Genomic DNA, 19,228 nt, shown 5'->3' with positions numbered 1-19,228 from the left:
GCGAAATCTTTATGACCGTTATATTTTCCTTGGAATGAAAGGGAAGAAGAAGAAGACATTGCTTGCCTTTGTATGTGGAGTTAATAGTTAGCTTGTTTCCACAGAAATCCATGGCTTCCTTTGCACACCCGTGACCTAAGGAATAACTTCATCTACAAGTTACCTTCATTTAGCTTCCTTCCCCTTTCATCCCTATAAATACAACATCTTAAACTCGTTCATATATGTAGCGGATATGGTAAAGCTTACAATTGTTGGAAGGTTAAGTGATGGTCTGTGTCTTGCAAAAGGACCTTCTTCTTTGAATGAAGAACATGAAAACTTTTCATTTTACAAGAGACAAGGAGAGTTCATACTCAGAGAAATCTCAAGAGGAGCCTTGCCTCCTTCCAAGATGACCATTCGCGCCGATCATCACTGCTTTAAGTATCCTCTTTTTTCTCTCTCTGTTTTTCCTTTTTCTTTTAATTTTATCCCAAAATCAAGGTAACAAAAACTGAAAATGCTCAAATAAATCTAAACCATCATAAAACAGGGGACGGTATTCACATGTGTGTGTGTTTTTTTTTGTTTTTTTTAAAAACCTAATCCTTTTAAAATGAAGCTACATGGTCGAGAATGGAATTGCCTTCATCACACTCTGCGACTCTTCATATCCAAGAAAACTAGCTTTCCATTATCTACAAGATTTGCAAAAGGAATTTGAAAACTTCGATAGTAGTCTCATTAAGAAAGTCACGAGACCATACTGCTTTATCAAATTCGGTAATTTTCTTCAGCTAATAGTACGATTTGACATCGATTTGGCTCTTATCATAAGGTTTAGCACTAGATGTCAAATTAGAAGGCAGATAATTACAAATTAAGTCTTTAAGATTTAAATCCCACCCCAAGAATGTAAGTCTTAATTTTGTTGCGAATGTCTTGCACAACCATGCATGTCACAACTTTGTTTGGCAGATGGTGTGATTGGGAATATTAGAAAGCAATACATTGATACAAGAACACAAGCTAATCTGTCAAAGCTTAATGCTAACCGGAAACAAGATTTAGACATTGCTACTGAAAATCTTTCAGAAATCATAGAGAGATGGAGATATTCAGGTAGGCTTTCTTTTTCATATTTATAGCTACTTTTACTTTCCTTGTCAAGTCAATGCTATGAACACATGAAAAGCTTCCTCTTTTTGTTCTAAAACTTATCTTCTTAAATTTACAGAAATCTTGGAAAGACCGTCGACTAGTACTTCACAAGCTGTTTCACCTATTTGGTGTTCGCCACGCCTTGAGGTACATTTTACTCAAAACTCAGACATAATGGAAATTAAGATAATTTCTTTTATTCAAGTTATATATTTCTATATACATAGGTGATCGCAATGAAATGGACGCCTATCACGGTCACTATTTTTGTTGTCACTGTTCTTCTTTGGGCCACCATAGTCCATACAGACGACAATTTCATGATTTTAAACTAAGTGGGGAATTAGGGTTAAGAAACCCCCGATTGTTCGCGTTGATGAGTTACGTACACAGATTTGTTTGTTTGATCATCTCGTTCATGAAGGTTATGGTTTAAGAATGCTCTGGTTGCCAAACTGTATAATTTGCACATACTACACCAGCTTGGACAGAAGAAGAAAGATAAACGAAATTACACTCTAAGGTCTTGAAACTCAAGTTGTCTTGGTCAATGAGTATTTTTTTAGACCCATAAGAATGAGATCAATTCAAAGTCTGTACTTGTTTTTCAAGTAATTCCATATGTTGAAGCAAATATGAAAGAATAACCGCTAATATTGTTACTAAGAAGCATTAGCATAGTTAGAGGTTATTCTTTCACTGTTGCCTTGGAACTTAATTTTTTTCCCTTATTTATAAAAATACATTACATCGTTGTGCAAGTCGAAATCACTACACATATCACCGCCTGATATAAAATCAACAAACCCAGTTCCTGAAATCTGATCCTCAAACTTAAATTGTGATGAATTGATCATCTCAGTAGCCGCTCCATGAAAACCATTCTCAAATGTTCCTTCATTGTTCAATAAAAAATCATGTCCTAGAGCATGATCTGCTTGAAGATTATTAGAACTGTGATCAAAGCCTTCCCTGGAAACCCCAGCGTCACCAATATTATTTGCATAGCTTCCACCATGAACATGGTCTAAGGAAAGCCACTCAGCAAACAAAATCTTTGGTAAAGGGCTTCTGTGAGTTTGATCACCAGTCTGGGGAATTAATGTTGGTGATTTTTCCACTGACTCATAACTTGGATTAATACTGGTTGTGGGCTTGTGGGGAGATGGTGAACACTCTAAGTTGTCTGAGCTTGAAGTAGTACTTGTATATTGAGATTTGCTTTGGCCTTCCACGATTTCTTCAGCTTTGGCCACTTTCTTCTTCAAATAAGAATGCCAGTAATTTTTTATCTCATTGTCTGTTCTTCCTGGCAAATGCTGTGCAATTTGAGACCACCTGGTTTTAATAATTACTTCTATATTAATATCATTATACATCAACATCCATAATTGACCCAGAAATTACCCTAAACGAAGAAAAGTAATAAACAAGTATACAAGAAAAACAAAAGATGGTTATCTTGCTTGATTGCTTACTTGTTCCCTAACATATGATGAAGGGTCAGGATTGTCTCCTCCTCTTGTTTGCTAAATGTCCCTCGCTTTAACCCCGGCCTCAAGTAATTTATCCACCTTAATCTGCAGCTCTTTCCATTCCTTTGCAAACCTGCATGTATATTATAATCTTATGAATAACAATTACATATGACATTAAAGTCAAATTGAGGGGGATGTTTAAGCCAATTATATAGAAAAGTCACCATCAATCTCCTTTGCTTAGATACCTCAGAGTTTACCACAAGCTCTATTGCTGTTGGCTCACAGAGCCATCTTTACCAACTCCAAAAGATTAAATGACAAAATGGGGTCATTTTCATCTTGAAATTTTAACACTCGTTAATCTTGCCACAGAATTTGCATTAACAATAGATTGGTGATTGGCCATTTTATATAATTATAAAAAAGGAACCAAAAGCTAGAAATTCTTGATCATCAAAACCATCTTAGATTCCTCTGTCATTCTTTTTTCCAGCAATGTTAAATATAGGCCAATGTGCCAATACTATAATAAACCAGCTATGATGCATTCCTTAATTAGAACCAGGCAGAGTTTATTTAGGGTTGTAGCAAAAAGAACAGAAGAAAAATGGTAAACTCACCGGCGTTTATCGGAACGGAGCTCCAACAGCCATGGCCATGCTTGAGGATGTAGTTTCGAAGCCTTTGGTCTTCTTCAGGTGACCACAATCCCTTTCTGTGCTTTGGCTTTGGCTTATCTGATGACTTGCAGCCCATTTTTCCACCAACAAAACTTGCAAGTTGCAACCTGTTGTATATATATGTTGTGAATTATGAGAAAAACACAGAGAGAGAGAGAGAGAGAGAGAGAGAGAGACAGGGGAAACTAGGCTGTAGAGCAATGAACAGCTGACCTCAATTGGGCTCTGGTACTTAAAGCAATGATTAGTTGAAGTCTGCTCTCTAAAAGAATTAACAAAGTACGAAACATATATATATTTTATGCTTGTTGTTGTATTTTCATATTCGACCATGAGGTAAGATAAAGCTGCAAGGTTTTAAGAAAGTCATGGTTGCCCAAGAATGCAAACCTGCCCATATGTAACTAATTTGACTTCTTAATAACCTAATTTAAAGGTATTAACTTGGGAGAAGCTGTGATCTACTGTGCACCCATGTGGGATTAATTTATACAAGTTAACCTATGTAATTTAAACCACCTCTGTTTTTAAGCTCCATTTATAAATTAATTAAGACCCTCTTCTCTTCTTTTAGAGTTGCAGAGATTGATTCAAGCTGGTTTTGGTTTTGATTGAATTTAGAACTTTGTCCATGGATGGATGGATGTGTAGGTTCATAATATCCATTTCTTGCAACAATTACATCATTATTTTATGAGACTTGTGTTGCTGTAAAAGAAAACGACCAACATGCCTCTGATGTCATATAATACTCTGAACCACGCAAATCAAGCTGTAAAGAATATGCACTCATCCAAAATGTCACTTGGGGATGAGAGTTGACTCTAGTTAAAAAGCAGCTTCTACCCAAAAGTGCTTGCCAAAACATTTCTCCCATTAATGAAGAAAATAAACGAAATAATTAGAGAGAAGACTTTGGTAGAAGAATCTAATTCCTTGATTTCACCAACAAAGTTTTCAAAAGGGTAAGGTTTGACAAAAGTATGAAGGTCTACTCCACCTTCATCCATGTGGGCAAAGGTTTAAGATCCCCAAGTACCCAAGGAATATTTGTGCAAACTCCCCTACCCCAATCGCTTGTAGTAAAAAAAAATTGGTGTAATTTTTAGAAAATTGCCTCTGCTTTTTATGATGATGCTCTTGGGGAACTAGGTGACATACATTAAATCAATATAATGCCATCATGGTTTATTATTTTAATCACTTCTCTACTCTCTCTCTAACCTACCGACAGTATTTTTCCATTGAAAAGGAAATTTGTTAAAAGGGGGTTTAGCTTGATTGGACTTTAAGTAATGGGAAATCGATTCCTTTGAAATATTGAAAAATCTTGTTGGATAGGCATGGTAATATAAAGAAATGCAAAAGGGACAAATGGACACCGGATACAAAGATCCAAAGGCAGTCAGTATTTCATCTGTTGGATTATTCGAAAATATCCCTTTGTCCCCAAACCCAACCCAACTCTCATCCATGAACCAATGAATCGATGGACAATAAGCAATTATTCAAACAATCATTGGTTTAATTGAGAATGACCAATTCAATTCACTCGTTTATTAAGTTTAGATTGTTTATTTCCATTTTAAATGAGGAATAATATCGTTTTGATATATATATATATATATATATATATTTATATAAAGGAAAAAATATATATGTATTGCGCATGGCTCTATTTCTTTGGAGATACCCATATGAAAATATTATCGTTTTGTCAACCCAGATCCCCCATTTGTCTACCAAGAATTAAAAAATGTATGCCAAGCTTGCCCTACATTACACAATGAACAATGGGAATGGAATACAGTAATTAAATTGTGTCGGTGTCTCTCACATCAACATCTTTCCCTTTGCCACCTAAATACTCTGCAATATTTTTGTTCTTAATTTTAATTGTGAACCTTTAATTACTTTTAATATATAAAAACCTGTTTAAGTTTGTATAATTGTGATTTCCAAGTGGATCATCAAGTTGAAAGAACTAATTAGTATATTCTTAAAATGTGTTTAACTTTTTGTCGTTTCCTGTTAGTCAAAGTCATTGCTTAAGTTACAAGAATATATATATATGACTCATTCCTTCCCTGTCGAATATTGACTTCATTATAAGTCTCCATATGTTCAATTCAATTTAAACTGCCCCATGTATATGAAAAACGAGGTTCATTTTTGTAAAAAAGTAAGCTTTCTACCTTGACAATGCAGACAGAGTCCCTTTTGCTTCATTAGTTTCTATCCCAGCTGCACTCTGTTTCCCAAAACACTCATCATTATCTGCTGCAGCAATCACAAATTTTGATTATTCATATGGATCATATGGTACTCTGTCTGTTTTAAGCAGATTGTCTTCTTCCCCTTGTCTTTAAAATGGGTTGAGGGATACGTTTCTTCATATCGACTTATTAAAGTAAAATGACCCAAAAGAAAAACATATTCAAGTAAGTCCTTTATGCATGTTCCAAAAAAAAAGAAAATTAAAAGCTCTAGATGGGTACACCCTCCATTAATCTTGAAGCATGCTTCATGTTCAATGTTCTTGGGTTGGGTGGTTTAGGGTGCATGAATTATGGATCTAGAGCACATTTATTTGGGATTAATTCATCTTCCACGTTTTAGCTTCATATCTCAACCATGCCTAATCACTTGTATTTTATAAATTTATAGTGAGATTAAAAAAAACAGCAATTTGGGTTTTTTGAGGTTTTTTCTTTCTTTCTTAGAAGCTCTTGGTTTTGAAACCTTGAACCTTGATTGCATCATTATAATGGAATCAGGACAGGACAGTGTGACACATTAACGATAGTGATGGTTTATTTTAAGTTGTTGGTAGTAAACCATGTGTTTTCTTTTGAAGGTTCGATACAAACAAAACCAGTTTGACAGCAAGCAAATCAGAACATTCATTAGTTCATAACATTAAACTCATTGGCCATCTTAAACAAAGACTTAGAAGTTAGAACATGAGATAAGACAACAAAAGCAATCGCACACTACAACTGCCTCACCATTAAGAACTAATCACCAAGTTGTAATAATAATAATAACAGCAGCTTTACACAACAAAAACCAATTATGTCCCCAAAACCCACGACCCTTGACCTCAGGAATTAACCTCGTACCTGCAAAAGATACTATCAGCATCAGAAAGTTATCCTTGATATGGTGGTTGGTTAGACAATACTGATCCTTTCCTTTTTATTAAAACCTGCTGTGTTGTGTCACTGTTGAAATTACCTTGTGCTGTTTTGATTTTATTCACCGGGAAGAAAATTTATATGGCATGATTTTCTTTTCTGAAATTCTATTGTAACTTCAACTGCAAACCAGTCTTCATTTTATCTCATATTCTGTTTTATTCTACAACTTGTGCATACTTTCCATCTCCAACTTTAATACCTTTATATCAATGATTGACAAAGATATACGTTATTTTGTCTCATATTCTGTTTGTTGCAATACAAGCTTATTCCTCCAAAGTCGATAATTATCTGTCATCAAGCCAAATTTGACTTCCATGACTCTGACTTTGTTATAGAACTTCTTTTTTTGGTTGTCATGGAAGTTTTACAAATGTTAAGCGACAACTAAATTATGACAAATATGTATGAAATTAAGTAAAGAAGAATCTAATCTCAGAAAATTGATTTGATTCCATGAATGAAGTCGAAGACTTGTGTTGGTGGGACTGACAAGCTGTCCATCTTTTCCTGCTTCTTTCATATCAGAGAAAATAGGTTGCAAATAAAATTTCCAGGGATTGAACCTGGCAAACCTAACATAGAACATAAGAAACAAAACCCAACTTCTCCTTAATAATATTTCTCTTATTTGTTTTAGTATAATGCAAAAAAGGACAGAGATTAAGACAGCGTTGATCTACTTTAAGTATTCTCTGAAAAAAGCTGTCTGCTTAAGTGGATGGTGTCAACTGTTACAAAGCAATTGGTTCCAGGGTTGCTTACTCTTCTGCTATCCAAATTAAATAAGTTTTGCTTCTGGAAAAACCATATTAAATAAGTTGTTGGTCGTTTAAACATCTGACTCATGAAAAGCCAACACAGTATAGGACAAGAGGATATGACACAAAAAATATTACAGTATCCTTAAGTAATCTCATTGACCAACTCTTAAACTTTGTTTTATGGCACGTGGAAATGATACCTTTGGCTTGGGAGGCTTAGGCTGCTGTTTCACGAGCTGCCTGCCTATACACTTCCAACATCTTATCTTAAGAAAATGAAACAGAGTTTGCACGTCTGCCTTATTAATCTTTTCCAAAATTATTTATACTACATTTGATCATATTACACCAAACTTCAAGTTAGATTTGTCAAGATTCCTTCTTTTTAACAAAACCAAATGCGATTAAGCAAAGACAAGCATCATTCTCAATTAATAAGAAAGCTGCGTGGATTCTATACACTCTCAAGTTGGTTGCTTTTTTTTTATATTTCCTTTTAACCCAAAAACGAAAAGAAGTAATTAAAAGAAAAACAGACGGAAGCAAAAGAGCTACTGGATTAGTGTGCTCCCATTATGCAAGGCATGGCTTGTTCCTTAGAGCTCAACCTCTCAAAAGTATTGCCACAATGCACATTCAGACAGTTAAAGCAAATACATGCCCTCATTGTCACAACCTTTCTCAACCGAAACATCCAAATTTTCTCAAAATTTCTTCGGCGGAGCACCGAGTTTGGAACTATGGAGTATCCCAATCTCATATTTTCCCAATTGGGTCCTGAACTCAGTAACGACATTATGATTCAGAATGCCATGATTAGAGGGTACGATACAAATGGTCCCTTCGAGAAATGCGTCTCACTGTTTGATGAAATGCCTCTTAGAGGACTCAAACCCCATAATTTCACCTACCCATATGTCTTAAACTCGTGTACTAAAATGGGTTGGTACAGAAAAGGGAAACAAGTGCATTGCCATATAGTAAAGCATGGGTTCGAGTCAAATCTAGCAGTTGCTAATGCGCTTTTCAATATGTATGTTAAAAAGTTGGATTCTTGTGACCCGGCTGTTGTCAATCATGGGACTTCGAATGATGCCCGCAGGGCTTTTGATGGTATGTGTGTGAAACCTGTAGAAGTATGGAACCGCATGATTTCACGTTATGTCAGCGTTTGTGATGTTCAGAGTGCAAGAAAGCTGTTTGATGTAATGCCTGAAAGGGACGTTGTTTCATGGAATTCTATGATTTCTGGTTATGCTGAAGTAAGGGATGTAGGTAATGCGAGAGATTTGTTTGAGCGGATGCCAGAGAAGAATGTCGTCTCTTGGACGTTGATGATCGGAGTGTATGCCAATGCAGGTGACCTTATAACAGCCATAAAGTTTTTTGAGACAATGCCATGCAAGAATGTGGTTTCTTGGAACTCTATGATATCAAGTTACAGCCAACATTTACAGTATGAAGAAGCATTGGATCTTTTTGTCCAAATGCAATCGGAAGATGTTGTTCCAGATGCACAAACATTCGTTTCTGTTCTGTCGGCTTGTTCCCGCTTGGGTGCTCTAGAGTTTGGAAAGTGGACACACTACTTGATAGGAGATTGGTCTCATTTTGGAACCATTTTAGGAACTGCCCTCGTAGATATGTATGCAAAGTGCGGGGACATAAATAGAGCTTTTACGCTTTTTGCCAAGATGGGAAAGAGGGATGTATTTTGCTGGAATGTTATGATTAGAGCAGTAGCTATTCATGGAAGGACAGAAGATGCCATGAAGGTATACTCATTGATGCAAAAGGAAGGATTGAAGCCGAATGACTTCACATTCACCGCTGCTCTCTTTGCTTGCAGCCATGGAGGCTTGGTAGAAGAAGGTGAAAGAATCTTCTACGCTATGGAGAGAGAATTTGGTGTTGTACCAAAACTCGAACATTTTGGCTGCCTCATTGATTTACTGAGCCGAAATGGTCAGCTGGAGGAAGCACTACGTATAGTAAAGGAAATGCCATATAAGCCTGACATTGCTATTTGGGGAGCCTTGCTTGGGGGTTGCAGACTAAGAAGTCACTTTAAGTTGGCAGAGGAAGTGATAGAGAGGGCTACTGGGTTGGAGACAAATGAATCTGGGGTTTATGTGCTCTTGTCGAATACGCATGCCTCAGCAGGGCAATGGCCAGAGGCTCAAAGCACAAGAGAAAAAATGGATGAGAAGAAAATTTGGAAGAAAACAGGGTGCAGTCATGTTTATGCTTCTAATGGAACCTTGGAACCCGGGAGCAGAAGCTATTTAGATTACAATGGAGAGGAGAAAATATGAAGGAAACCTTCAAATTGTAAAAATACTAATTCATTGATTTAGTCCAAAATCTTATGTTTAATGTTCATCACCTCTTCCAGCTATATGGGTCTGTATCTTCCCTCATCGTCACAGTGGCATTCCTTGGGCACAGATATTTAGCATGAATGAGAAGTAAACTGAACCAGGAGAACAAAACGCACCAGGCAGCATTCATCAAACCACATCTTTTAAGAAAACTCCTTGATAATAGAAAGAATTTTACTGATGCAAGGCGAATTCTACAAAGATGATTACATGAGGGCTTCAACAAAATGAAGCTGATAAGAATGCTGTGAACGCATCCATCTGCTACCCATCAATTACACAAAGTTAAGAAGCTGTCAGTACACTCTAAAAACATACATCTCCTCCTACCCATCATTACACCAAAGCAGCTACGAAATCTCATATTAAAAGAACCTGTGACAACTAATTGTATCGCTCCCCAGTCTTAAGAAACTAACATATCTTCTTTCTGAGAAACAAGAATATCTCAATTTTACCACTAGCTACTACGAGAACTGGAACAATACAAACACGGTTTTAACAAAGTTCCAAGTGCAATGCAAAAGGCATTAGCAAATAAGATTAATGGCCAAACATAGATGGACGGTCAATATCCTAAGATAAGTCATCTGGATAAACTGAAGGATCTCATACTAACCAACTTAAGTTCAGTAACAAAATAATATCCAGGTCTTGAGTTTTAGTCATCCATGTGATGATATCAAGATAAGATCGTCAGTATGATGGATAGTGCAACCAGGGTAACTTCAAAATTCCTCGCTTCATGAACTGATCATGTTGAATTGGAATCTCGAAAGCTGCTGGGGAATTGTAGATATGACAGGCCCATATCTCTGCAATTAAGAGAAGAATATCATGAGAAAATAAAGGCAAAAATTAAGATTAAGTGAGAGGAAGAAAAAGTTTAGGGTTGTTATCTTAAACTACAAACAAAAGGGGATCAGGGCAAGGGCAATCATAAGAAGTAATTATATAAAGCTTATGAATCATAATTCTGAACAGTTTCTGATGCAGCAAACCTATTTCTTTTAAAAGACTTAGAATTCACAACGAAAACAAGTCATTCAAATTCCAATATGAAGTAGGAAAGCAGAAGATTGTGAAATGATCACACTACCTGAACATTATCATAGAGTTCAAACAATGGAACTGCAAGAAGTTTCAGGTTTTTTGGGACTGCAAAGTACTCTCTCTCAGATAAGTGGACAAGAAAAAGCTTCTTACACTCCTGCATTACCAAAACTGGGTAAATAAAAAAGTTGTGTCGGTAAAAAATCAGTGAGTGGAAAAGAGAGGGAAGGAGATATAATATGCAGCCCAACAAAGCTGTCAACAGAAACAATAGCCCAAGATTTATCTTTTGATAGTCATTTACCTTGGGTTTTGTTATGTGAGGAGGGCAATATGGATACATTATGGTTTCAAAGTTTGGCCTCCACCAGATAGCCACACACTCTCCTATCTGCACCAAAGGGACAATGTAAGTAATGAGCATTGACAAAATAGACATGTTGTAGCCTTGCAAGTTCACACTAGGGTCATAGGATAGACGCCTTTAACCATAATTTCCAAGTTCCAGGTTTTCAAACAGAATTAGTGGCACTGTGAAATTGACATGCTGCAACTTCTCATAAACCAAGTTCACTTTGATGAAACAGATCACTGAAGAAGCACATAGAAAAGGCTAATATGTCTAGCTATATTGCATTTTTGGTCGCCTTGGAACTTCCATTCATTTGTCATTACCTTTTCACACTTACAGTCAACTCACTTCCAACTAATACTTCTCATGTGTTTTTCCTCTAGTCCTATATGCTTCTAAAATCTTTCTGACATCTATACTCAAATTGATAATAAATCAGAGAGTAGTACCTGCCAGTCTGGCACAAGGGCAGGTGAATTAGCACCAAGCTTGCTAGTCAGCTTTCTTTTCAGCCCCTCAATTTCTGCAACATAAAGATACCCATCAACACAAAGAAACCAAAAAAGAACAGGCGTCAGTCTTCAAAAATATGAACTAGGAAAAATGAATGCACCATGAAAAGGATGGAATACAGGGTAAGGTCATACCATTCTCTCCTGGCTTGAGTCGTCCACCAGGAAGTTTGCAGAATGTGTTCCCAATCTGCAGGAGAAGTATGTGGGGATGATTATGTTCCTGTACCTGCACAGTGTAGACATACGTTGAGGCCAGGGAAAGAATGAAAATGTTAAATCAAGTTCATGTCTAATTTCTGTCCATCCAAGCGATAACATCTACAATTACGAGAATGTGGAACATGAAAACATAACAAGAACTAAAAACCTAAAATGACATCTAATACCCATTGGTAAGTACTTTTATATACATTTATCAGAGACCATGAAACAAACAAATCCTATTCTCCTTCCTTGCTGTGCTCTATTGATAAAAGAAAATTCCTATCGAGCTGGTGCCATGTGTGATACATTAATTCCTCATTCAATGATGCACGAATTATTTAACTCAAAAATTCATGTATAGCAAGGAAGGCACGACCTCAAGAGCCCTTATAATGTGCAATTGAACAAGAAATAATAAAATGAAATGCAACAAGTTTTTTTTCCAATTTATAACAAATCAACAAAATAAAAGGAAATTATGAGAAGAGGGGGGTTGTTGAGTCAAATCACATACCAGTAAAATCGCTTCGACGCTGGTCCTCATTCCCTCTTTCATATAGCTGCCGATTCACACACCAAAACGAAAAAACTAGGGTTTAGAGCGTAAACAACTTTCAAAATCTAAAAAGTGTTGGAACAAATTGAAAGGAGTAAATAAATTTTAAAAAAATGAGGCATACTTGATTTTCATTCGAGCGAGGCGATCAGCGACGGAGGTATCCTTCTCCATCTTGGGCTCTTTGGTCCCGAACGTGTAGCTCGACAGTGGGTACGTGTTCACCACCGCCGACGTCACCATTTTTTTTTCTCTCTCTCTCTCTGAAAATCCCAACCCTCCTCTCGGTTTCTAGGCTGCTCGGAAGAAATGGAGCTACCCAAAACCCAAAACAAAGCAGGGTTTAGTTTAATTGGAAACGAGAACGACACGGAGTATTCTACAGTTTACTTCTACACTGGTGCCCTCGTTTTAACACTCTAGATCTGTGACTTCCAAAATCAACGACTCATCTTCTCCCGTCGAATCTCATATAAAGTCTTCCACGTCTCCATTGACGCCAATCCAACGGTGATCGATGTTGGTTTTGACTTTTGACTCTTATGGGCAGGAAAAATATGTTACGGTACATTAACACATCGTTATTAATTCATGGTTACTGCTAGAGGTGCGTTTTTGCTCACCACTTTAACCATAGGTGTACCCTCACCAGCATCCTCAATGCTTGACACGTGTCCATAGACATAACCATAATTCCATAAATACAAAGCAAAAGTTAACTATGGTTATATCTATGAACACATGTCAAGCATTGAGGATGGTGGTGAGGGTACACCTATGGTTAAAGTGGTGAGCAAAAATGATCCCTAATGCTAGATACAATAAATTTTTATATTAAATTTGAGGAGCATTTTTGCTCCTCACTTTAACCCAAGGTGTACTTTAACCATCTTTTTCAACATTTGACACGTGTTTATTGACATAACAATGGTTGCATAAATACAAAGTAAATAGTTAACTATAGTTATGCCAAGGGACACGTGTCAAGTATTGAGAAAGGTGATGAGAGTACATCTTTGGTTAAAGTGGTGAGCAAAAATATACCCTTAAATTTAAGTCTCAAATGACGTGGTATATGTTACATCATAAATATTTAAATAACTAATTACAAATTAGATTCTAATTTAGTTGGTTTTACTCTAAAATGAAAATAAAACTGAATCAATCAAAATCCCTGCAACCCTAAACAATTTAGTTTGTCATTGTACCATTATTGGCTCTAATCGTCCTCATTTTGGAAATAAGGATCAAAATTTGAGACTTTTACAACCATCATCATCTTCATCTTGAAAACAAGGATCTAAAATTAAGACTTTAACATGAAAATTCGGTTCCATTGTGACTCCATGAAGATAATTTAGGATATTGGGAACTAATGATGGGAAGAGAAGATTGATGAGTTAAACCACATAAACCGATTGAATGGAAGAGAAGACTCGTGCACATATATTCAGTTTTGATTCCATTAGCTTGTCTGTATATGCGCATCGGATCCTTACACCAAGAGAGTTTGAAAGAAAGAGTCCCCACTGAAACCCATTGACTGATAATTTAGTACGAACAAGCTTCGCTGATGGTGGGAAAACGGTGGTGCCACGGCAAGTTGGACTCTTTAGGGTTGGTTGTACTTGTAGGTATGTTGATTAAGTAAGTTTAGATTTTTTTTTTCCTAAAATAAATTAACTAAATCATAATTAAGTTGGAATTGGTTAATTAAACATTTATGGTGTGGCATGTGCCATATTATTTGGGACTCAAATTTGGTGCACAAATTTTGTGTCTCTAGCATTACTCTTAATTCACATATTATGTAGTATTGACAAAGTGAGCGAACGAATAGGGCCCCACATTAAATATTAATTTATCTTAATATGTTGTTGTAGCTTCGTAATGATATTAATTTAATAACATTAATATTCACTTTTCACTTGTCTTTCATTACAAAATAAGGAAAGTTGGGCTCCATTATAAATATTATGTGAGTTTATTATTCATGAGAGAGTTGGGGTTGGTTATGGAGGATAAGCCAGATTTCTATGTATAAAGGTCTTGCTTGGCTTGCCTTAATATCTGGATTTGTTAGAGGTTTGGGGTTGGTTATGGAGGATAAGCTTTGAGGAATTTTTAGAATCTGGGTGATGATGATCTGATGGAGAAGAGATTGTGTTATGATGCTTATTGGAGTGTCGAGAGGAAGCTGGGTAGTTATGTCCTTTCTCTTAGGTGAAATCAGATGTTGTCTATATTGATTATTGAATTCACTTGTGGCACTGGTTTTGCAAGTTTGGTTATGGCTTCTTGTCAACTGGGTTTAGTGTTAATTTTTTGCTCACTGATTCTGGCCTTTGTGTGCATTGTTGTATTTCTTAGCTTTGGCTTGACCCCTTCGTGTTTAGAGGGTCTGAAATGATGTCAATTCTGTGTAATTGACATGGTTTATGAATGAATTCTTCTGTTATCCGCAAAAAAAAAAAAAAAAGGAAAAAAAAAGATGAAGTTATTTTTGGTGAATTTATTTTATGCACAATAAAGAGAAAAGAACAATTCAAGAAAATGAAGATTATTCCTTTTGTTTCTTAGAAGAAGGTTATCAAATCCAGTGAACTGTTTAATTTCACAAAGAAGTACTTAATGATCAAAACCCTAATGAAAATATTGACATCGAACAAAAACTTGCCAAACTCTCGATCCAACCACCATGTTATCAAAACCACCATGTGAGCCATCTCCTGCTCACTACATACGGGTAGGGGTGGGCATCAAAACTGAAATACCGAAACCATCCCGAAACCATGTCAAACTGTGCCAATCTCGTGCCGTCCCGTTTGGTGTTGACGTGTAAACGAGATGATACCGTGTCATCTCATTACTGTTTGGCACGACATCAGTTCCATATTTATGATCCCGGTTGGTGTCATACCGTACAGAACAGTAAATTAGTTTTATTAATCGTAATTTAATTTTAGTTCCACCCCTACTCTCTTCCACAGATATTTCGTCAACTCATCTTTCTCTTTGTTTTAATTCTTTTTTTCTCTTATCTTCTCCTTTCTCCTTTCTCCAGTCACGATTTGAAGCTGTAATTCCCAAATCCTCCACCATCAATCGATCTCATCTTCTTCTTCTCCTCCCCCCACCCTCTCTCTCTCAAGAAAACCCCAACCCAAAGTCTCTTTGAGTTTCTATGTAGAAAAATCAGGGGGTACTTAATTTGGAAATCAAATCTTCATTCTTCTCCAAAGCAGCTATTAAACATCACATGAAAATTACTCCAATTACATGTAGAAACAGAGCAAAACTGCAAGCAAAATACTCTTCCCAACTGTCATGCCGCCCACCAAAATCTGTCCATAAGCAAAATGAAGGAAAGGTAAGTAGATATAGTTCAAATTACAGCATGCAACCCAACAACACAAATTACTTCAAAACTCCAGTTAGCCTCAATTATATTTAAAATATGATTATCCTAGGACAACATAAAAGACTGATTGAAGAATAAGAAGTGAAGCAACTTACATTTGTTAACTTGACTGAGAAAGAGTGTTACATGTATGAGGTATCCCACAAGAAGCTCTTTGTATGAGATTTGATTTCCATTTCACTTGAACTTTCTATGAAATTTCCATTCCTTGGTTGGTCAATCAAGACTCTTGAATCTTGATTGAGGGTTTTGTTGTATTACACTTGATTTATGAAATTTTGCAGATTTTTAACGGTATCAGTATCAACATTGATACCGAATCATACCGATTCCGTTTGGGTCCGGTACGGTTTGAACATGTTTTCAAAAACTCTCATCCCGTGTCATCCCATCCCGATTCCCCTATTCGGGATTGATACCGAGATGACCTCCATCCTGTGTCATCTCATACCGTGCCCAACCCTACATACGAGAGTTTTTTTATTAGAGTCACAAAATCCCAGTATTTTTTTTCTTCACCAAATGCCAGTTGTTATCATTTTTCAGTAATGCCATGCAATAATACAAAGGCCAATGGGTGTAACTTAGTAAAAAATGACTTTGACTTGTAGACGAGTAGTTTCATATTCAAACTATCATGACACCTTAGTAATGTGTGTGTGAGAAAATTTTCCTCCTTTTAATTTAGACTATTGCTTGTTTTAAAAATTAAAAAAAAACTGCATCATTCCCGAAAAAAAAAAAAGAAGGAAATATTGGCTGCATGGATATGGAAGTCAGAAAATTGATTGCAAATAACTTGAACAAAAACAAAATGGCATCTAGTTTTTTCTATTAATTTCTGCTAAAATTAACTTTCTCGTAGCAGTACTTCTCTCCATATGCAACAATTAATTGAATTTTCAGCAAATGAATATTTGGAGTAGGATAATGGGAGATGAAAGCTGTTAAAATGCTAATAATCCAACATTAATGGCTTTCTTCTGCCCAAAAAAACCTGCAAATCCCCATCCGACCCACCAGCGATAAGTGTGCATTGCTCCTCGTCAACTTGCCTCCAGCAAACGCTGCTCACAAACCCAAGCTCCTCATCGCACCCACCACTACTACCCTCACCCACCGCTCCAAACCCATGCAGCCAAATGGGCTCGCCCCACCTCTTATCGTACACATACACCCTATTATCCTCTGACCCGCACCCGATTAGCCCCCCATTCCTCCACACCGATAACCCGACAAAGCTCCGATTATTTGTGTGCCCCTTGTACGTCCGAATCTCCCGCGAATCCTCCGTGTCCCACAGCTTCAAACACCCGTCCGTGCCAGCTGTCACAACCGTACACCCGTCGATAAACCGGACATAAGTCACGGTCTTCCTATGCCCGTCGAAGACCAAAACCGGGTCCACCATTTTCCGCACATCGTACCCGTATGCCCTCCGGTCCGCACATCCGACGGCCACCAAGGCCCCACCAAAAGGATCGAACTCCACGCAGCAGACCGGATTACGAGCCTCGCTGGGCTGCACACTAGCCACGCATTCCCCGCCGTCGCAGCGCGGGTCCCACATCTGGAGCGTCCCGTCGTCGGAGCCGGATGCCCCTAGAACCGGATCCGAATGGGAGTAATCGACGCTCCAGACCCTGCGCCCGCCGTGCTCGTCGCGCTCGAAGATGGGGAGGCGCGTTTCGAGATCGTACTCCGTGACGACGCCGTCGTAGTCTCCCGAGCAGAGGACCCTGCCGTCGGATCCGGGTCGCCAGCGAAGGCTGCTGAGCTTGGCTGGGGTGCACAGAGTGTAGGCGCATGCAGTGACGTGGTCTAACAAATTGGCTTGGGAAAATCGATCACTGGGTAGCAGAGAGTTGAAGCTGTAAACTCTGATTTTTCTTGCGATTCCGCCGGTGGCTACGACTGCGTTTGATGGGTCGAACTCGATCACGCCGATGGTATTTGATACGGCTCCTCCGGTGGAGCCGACGCTTGAAGACACAACTGTTGAGAGATTGAAATCCCATTCACAAGTTCCCGATGATGATCTTTCTTTTTCGTTTGCTTCTTGGGTTGGGAAATTGAATTGTGAGGAGACGTTTTTCATTTCCCATTCATATATCAATTAGAGTGGTGGAGAGATGTTTGATTTTCTTGGAGGCTTTTGGTTGGAGCAAGCATGCATCGATCCAAAGGCGCTGTCTTCTCTTCTCCCATAACTATGCTACTGCCTAAGTGTAGAGGGGACTTCGATGGAGATGTGGATAATCCATAACGAGAGAAAGTAGATAGGGTCGTTTTTTTGCTAGCTACCTATTTTCAAATCATTTCATTTTTCTCCATCTGTATTTTTTGTTATCAACTTTGTTTGTTTCCTGCTTCATAGAATCAATTCTTCAAATTACTATAATGCCATTGTAGTCGTCCACCACCAACTCATTATTTATAGAATTAGCTAGTGGTTTTATTTGCCAAATTGCTTAGAAGAAGTTGAAGATAATCTGCTAGTTATGGTACTTGAAATCAAATTGCATACATGTACTGTGTCATGCGTTACTCTAGGAAGGGAGGTTTACAGTACCATGCCTGATGTGCTTAATCAAGTAACTTTAATTAACTTGGGATTAATTACAATACAATTGTGTTTTTTATTATTATATATTTTATACAAGTAAGTAATAGGGGGATTTGAACACATAACACATTGAATATAAGGATAACTGCTCTCAACCACCCGAGCGTTTTATTTGTAAATTACATACGTATATATGTAATTGAATGGAATGGGCTTTTGTGGTATTTCATAAGGAATCCGAATTTTGATAGATTGTATTAAGAGAGTAGGAGGGATTGTACTTATTGCATGATGAGGTGTTTGTGGCGAAGGGGGAGAAAGAGAGGAAGAGGGGAGTGTTGGTTGTTTTTGTGCCTCATTTTTTGCACGGGGAGATGGTGTGGACACACAGGCTCTTGTCCCTCTATGCACGACGTGGTCTAAGCAAAGCCTTTTATATAATAATATATATCTAAAATAAGAAGCATATATGAACGAGAGATGAGATCTAAATGACTTTTTCATATCAAAACTAGTCTTTGAAAATTAAAGCCCCTCTATCTCTAAATTAATAAATGCAAGTAAAGTAAATTAATTTTCGATAGAGGTAGCCGATCGAGTAGGGTCATTTTTAAGCAGCTGTCAGAATCAAACAGCGTGGTTGTATATTTTCTTTGTTTGTAAATATTTTCGTAGACCAACTTGCACTTTTACAAAAACAGAGTTTATTTATGGATTGATTGAAATGAATAAGGGCTCAAGTCTGAAACGTATTTAAATTGTTAGGCCATGTTTGGTACACCTAACTGGATTGCACTGGGTTAAATAACACTCGAAATCCATGTTTGATAAGAGACGGGATTTACTTAAATGAGACTATACCCATGTTTGGTACGCCTAGCATGGCTATACTGTTTTTATATAGTTTTTTTT

The 19,228-nt window shown here is 37.3% G+C and overlaps 5 protein-coding genes across 5 annotated transcripts; 2 read left to right on the top strand and 3 right to left on the bottom strand.

The window, feature by feature from the left end:
* Nucleotides 1-22: 22 nt before the first annotated feature.
* LOC110767723 (SNARE-like superfamily protein) lies at nt 23-1,613 on the top strand. Its single transcript, XM_021971352.2, has 5 exons — nt 23-426; nt 605-765; nt 961-1,104; nt 1,220-1,290; nt 1,371-1,613. The coding sequence occupies exons 1-5, from the start codon at nt 236-238 to the stop codon at nt 1,476-1,478; spliced, it is 675 nt and encodes a 224-aa protein (XP_021827044.1). The 5' UTR covers nt 23-235; the 3' UTR covers nt 1,479-1,613.
* Nucleotides 1,614-1,633: 20 nt separating this feature from the next.
* MYB19 (myb domain protein 19) lies at nt 1,634-3,791 on the bottom strand. Its single transcript, XM_021971351.2, has 4 exons — nt 3,518-3,791; nt 3,245-3,411; nt 2,622-2,751; nt 1,634-2,481 (listed from the first exon to the last, which is right to left on the bottom strand). Exons 1-4 carry the CDS (start codon nt 3,592-3,594, stop codon nt 1,872-1,874), a joined length of 984 nt encoding a protein of 327 aa, XP_021827043.2. The 5' UTR covers nt 3,595-3,791; the 3' UTR covers nt 1,634-1,871.
* A 3,832-nt stretch (nt 3,792-7,623) lies between these two features.
* Nucleotides 7,624-9,754, top strand: LOC110767753 (pentatricopeptide repeat-containing protein At3g29230-like). The gene has a single exon (XM_088249560.1). It carries the CDS (start codon nt 7,844-7,846, stop codon nt 9,581-9,583), a length of 1,740 nt encoding a protein of 579 aa, XP_088105686.1. The 5' UTR covers nt 7,624-7,843; the 3' UTR covers nt 9,584-9,754.
* Nucleotides 9,755-9,805: 51 nt separating this feature from the next.
* On the bottom strand, nt 9,806-12,726 carry LOC110767754 (Cleavage/polyadenylation specificity factor, 25kDa subunit). Its single transcript, XM_021971396.2, has 7 exons — nt 12,454-12,726; nt 12,288-12,333; nt 11,702-11,795; nt 11,504-11,577; nt 11,007-11,093; nt 10,749-10,859; nt 9,806-10,464 (listed from the first exon to the last, which is right to left on the bottom strand). The coding sequence occupies exons 1-7, from the start codon at nt 12,570-12,572 to the stop codon at nt 10,393-10,395; spliced, it is 603 nt and encodes a 200-aa protein (XP_021827088.2). The 5' UTR covers nt 12,573-12,726; the 3' UTR covers nt 9,806-10,392.
* A 3,830-nt stretch (nt 12,727-16,556) lies between these two features.
* Nucleotides 16,557-18,092, bottom strand: RUP1 (Transducin/WD40 repeat-like superfamily protein). Its single transcript, XM_021971194.2, has one exon. It carries the CDS (start codon nt 17,846-17,848, stop codon nt 16,706-16,708), a length of 1,143 nt encoding a protein of 380 aa, XP_021826886.1. The 5' UTR covers nt 17,849-18,092; the 3' UTR covers nt 16,557-16,705.
* Between the last annotated feature and the right edge of the window lie 1,136 nt (nt 18,093-19,228).

This window comes from Prunus avium, chromosome 2, assembly GCF_965620075.1.
Source record: "Prunus avium chromosome 2, drPruAviu1.hap1.1, whole genome shotgun sequence".
NCBI classification, from domain to species: domain Eukaryota; kingdom Viridiplantae; phylum Streptophyta; class Magnoliopsida; order Rosales; family Rosaceae; genus Prunus; species Prunus avium.
This window is presented reverse-complemented; position numbering and strand designations above follow the sequence as displayed.

Excerpts from the sequence above, each read along its gene's own strand:
- RUP1 (XM_021971194.2), bottom strand. The coding sequence starts at position 17,848 with ATGAAAAACGTCTCCTCACAATTCAATTTCCCAACCCAAGAAGCAAAC.
- MYB19 (XM_021971351.2), bottom strand. The coding sequence starts at position 3,594 with ATGTTTCGTACTTTGTTAATTCTTTTAGAGAGCAGACTTCAACTAATC. Across the intron at positions 3,412-3,517 it reads AGTACCAGAGCCCAATTGAG|GTTGCAACTTGCAAGTTTTG; the intron begins GTCAGCTGTTCA and ends TATATACAACAG. Across the intron at positions 2,482-2,621 it reads CATCATATGTTAGGGAACAA|GTGGTCTCAAATTGCACAGC; the intron begins GTAAGCAATCAA and ends TATTAAAACCAG.
- LOC110767754 (XM_021971396.2), bottom strand. The coding sequence starts at position 12,572 with ATGGTGACGTCGGCGGTGGTGAACACGTACCCACTGTCGAGCTACACG. Across the intron at positions 11,796-12,287 it reads GCGTCGAAGCGATTTTACTG|GTACAGGAACATAATCATCC; the intron begins GTATGTGATTTG and ends TACACTGTGCAG. Across the intron at positions 10,465-10,748 it reads AACTCTATGATAATGTTCAG|AGATATGGGCCTGTCATATC; the intron begins GTAGTGTGATCA and ends TCTTAATTGCAG.
- LOC110767753 (XM_088249560.1), top strand. The coding sequence starts at position 7,844 with ATGCAAGGCATGGCTTGTTCCTTAGAGCTCAACCTCTCAAAAGTATTG.
- LOC110767723 (XM_021971352.2), top strand. The coding sequence starts at position 236 with ATGGTAAAGCTTACAATTGTTGGAAGGTTAAGTGATGGTCTGTGTCTT. Across the intron at positions 1,105-1,219 it reads AGAGAGATGGAGATATTCAG|AAATCTTGGAAAGACCGTCG; the intron begins GTAGGCTTTCTT and ends TTAAATTTACAG. Across the intron at positions 1,291-1,370 it reads GGTGTTCGCCACGCCTTGAG|GTGATCGCAATGAAATGGAC; the intron begins GTACATTTTACT and ends CTATATACATAG.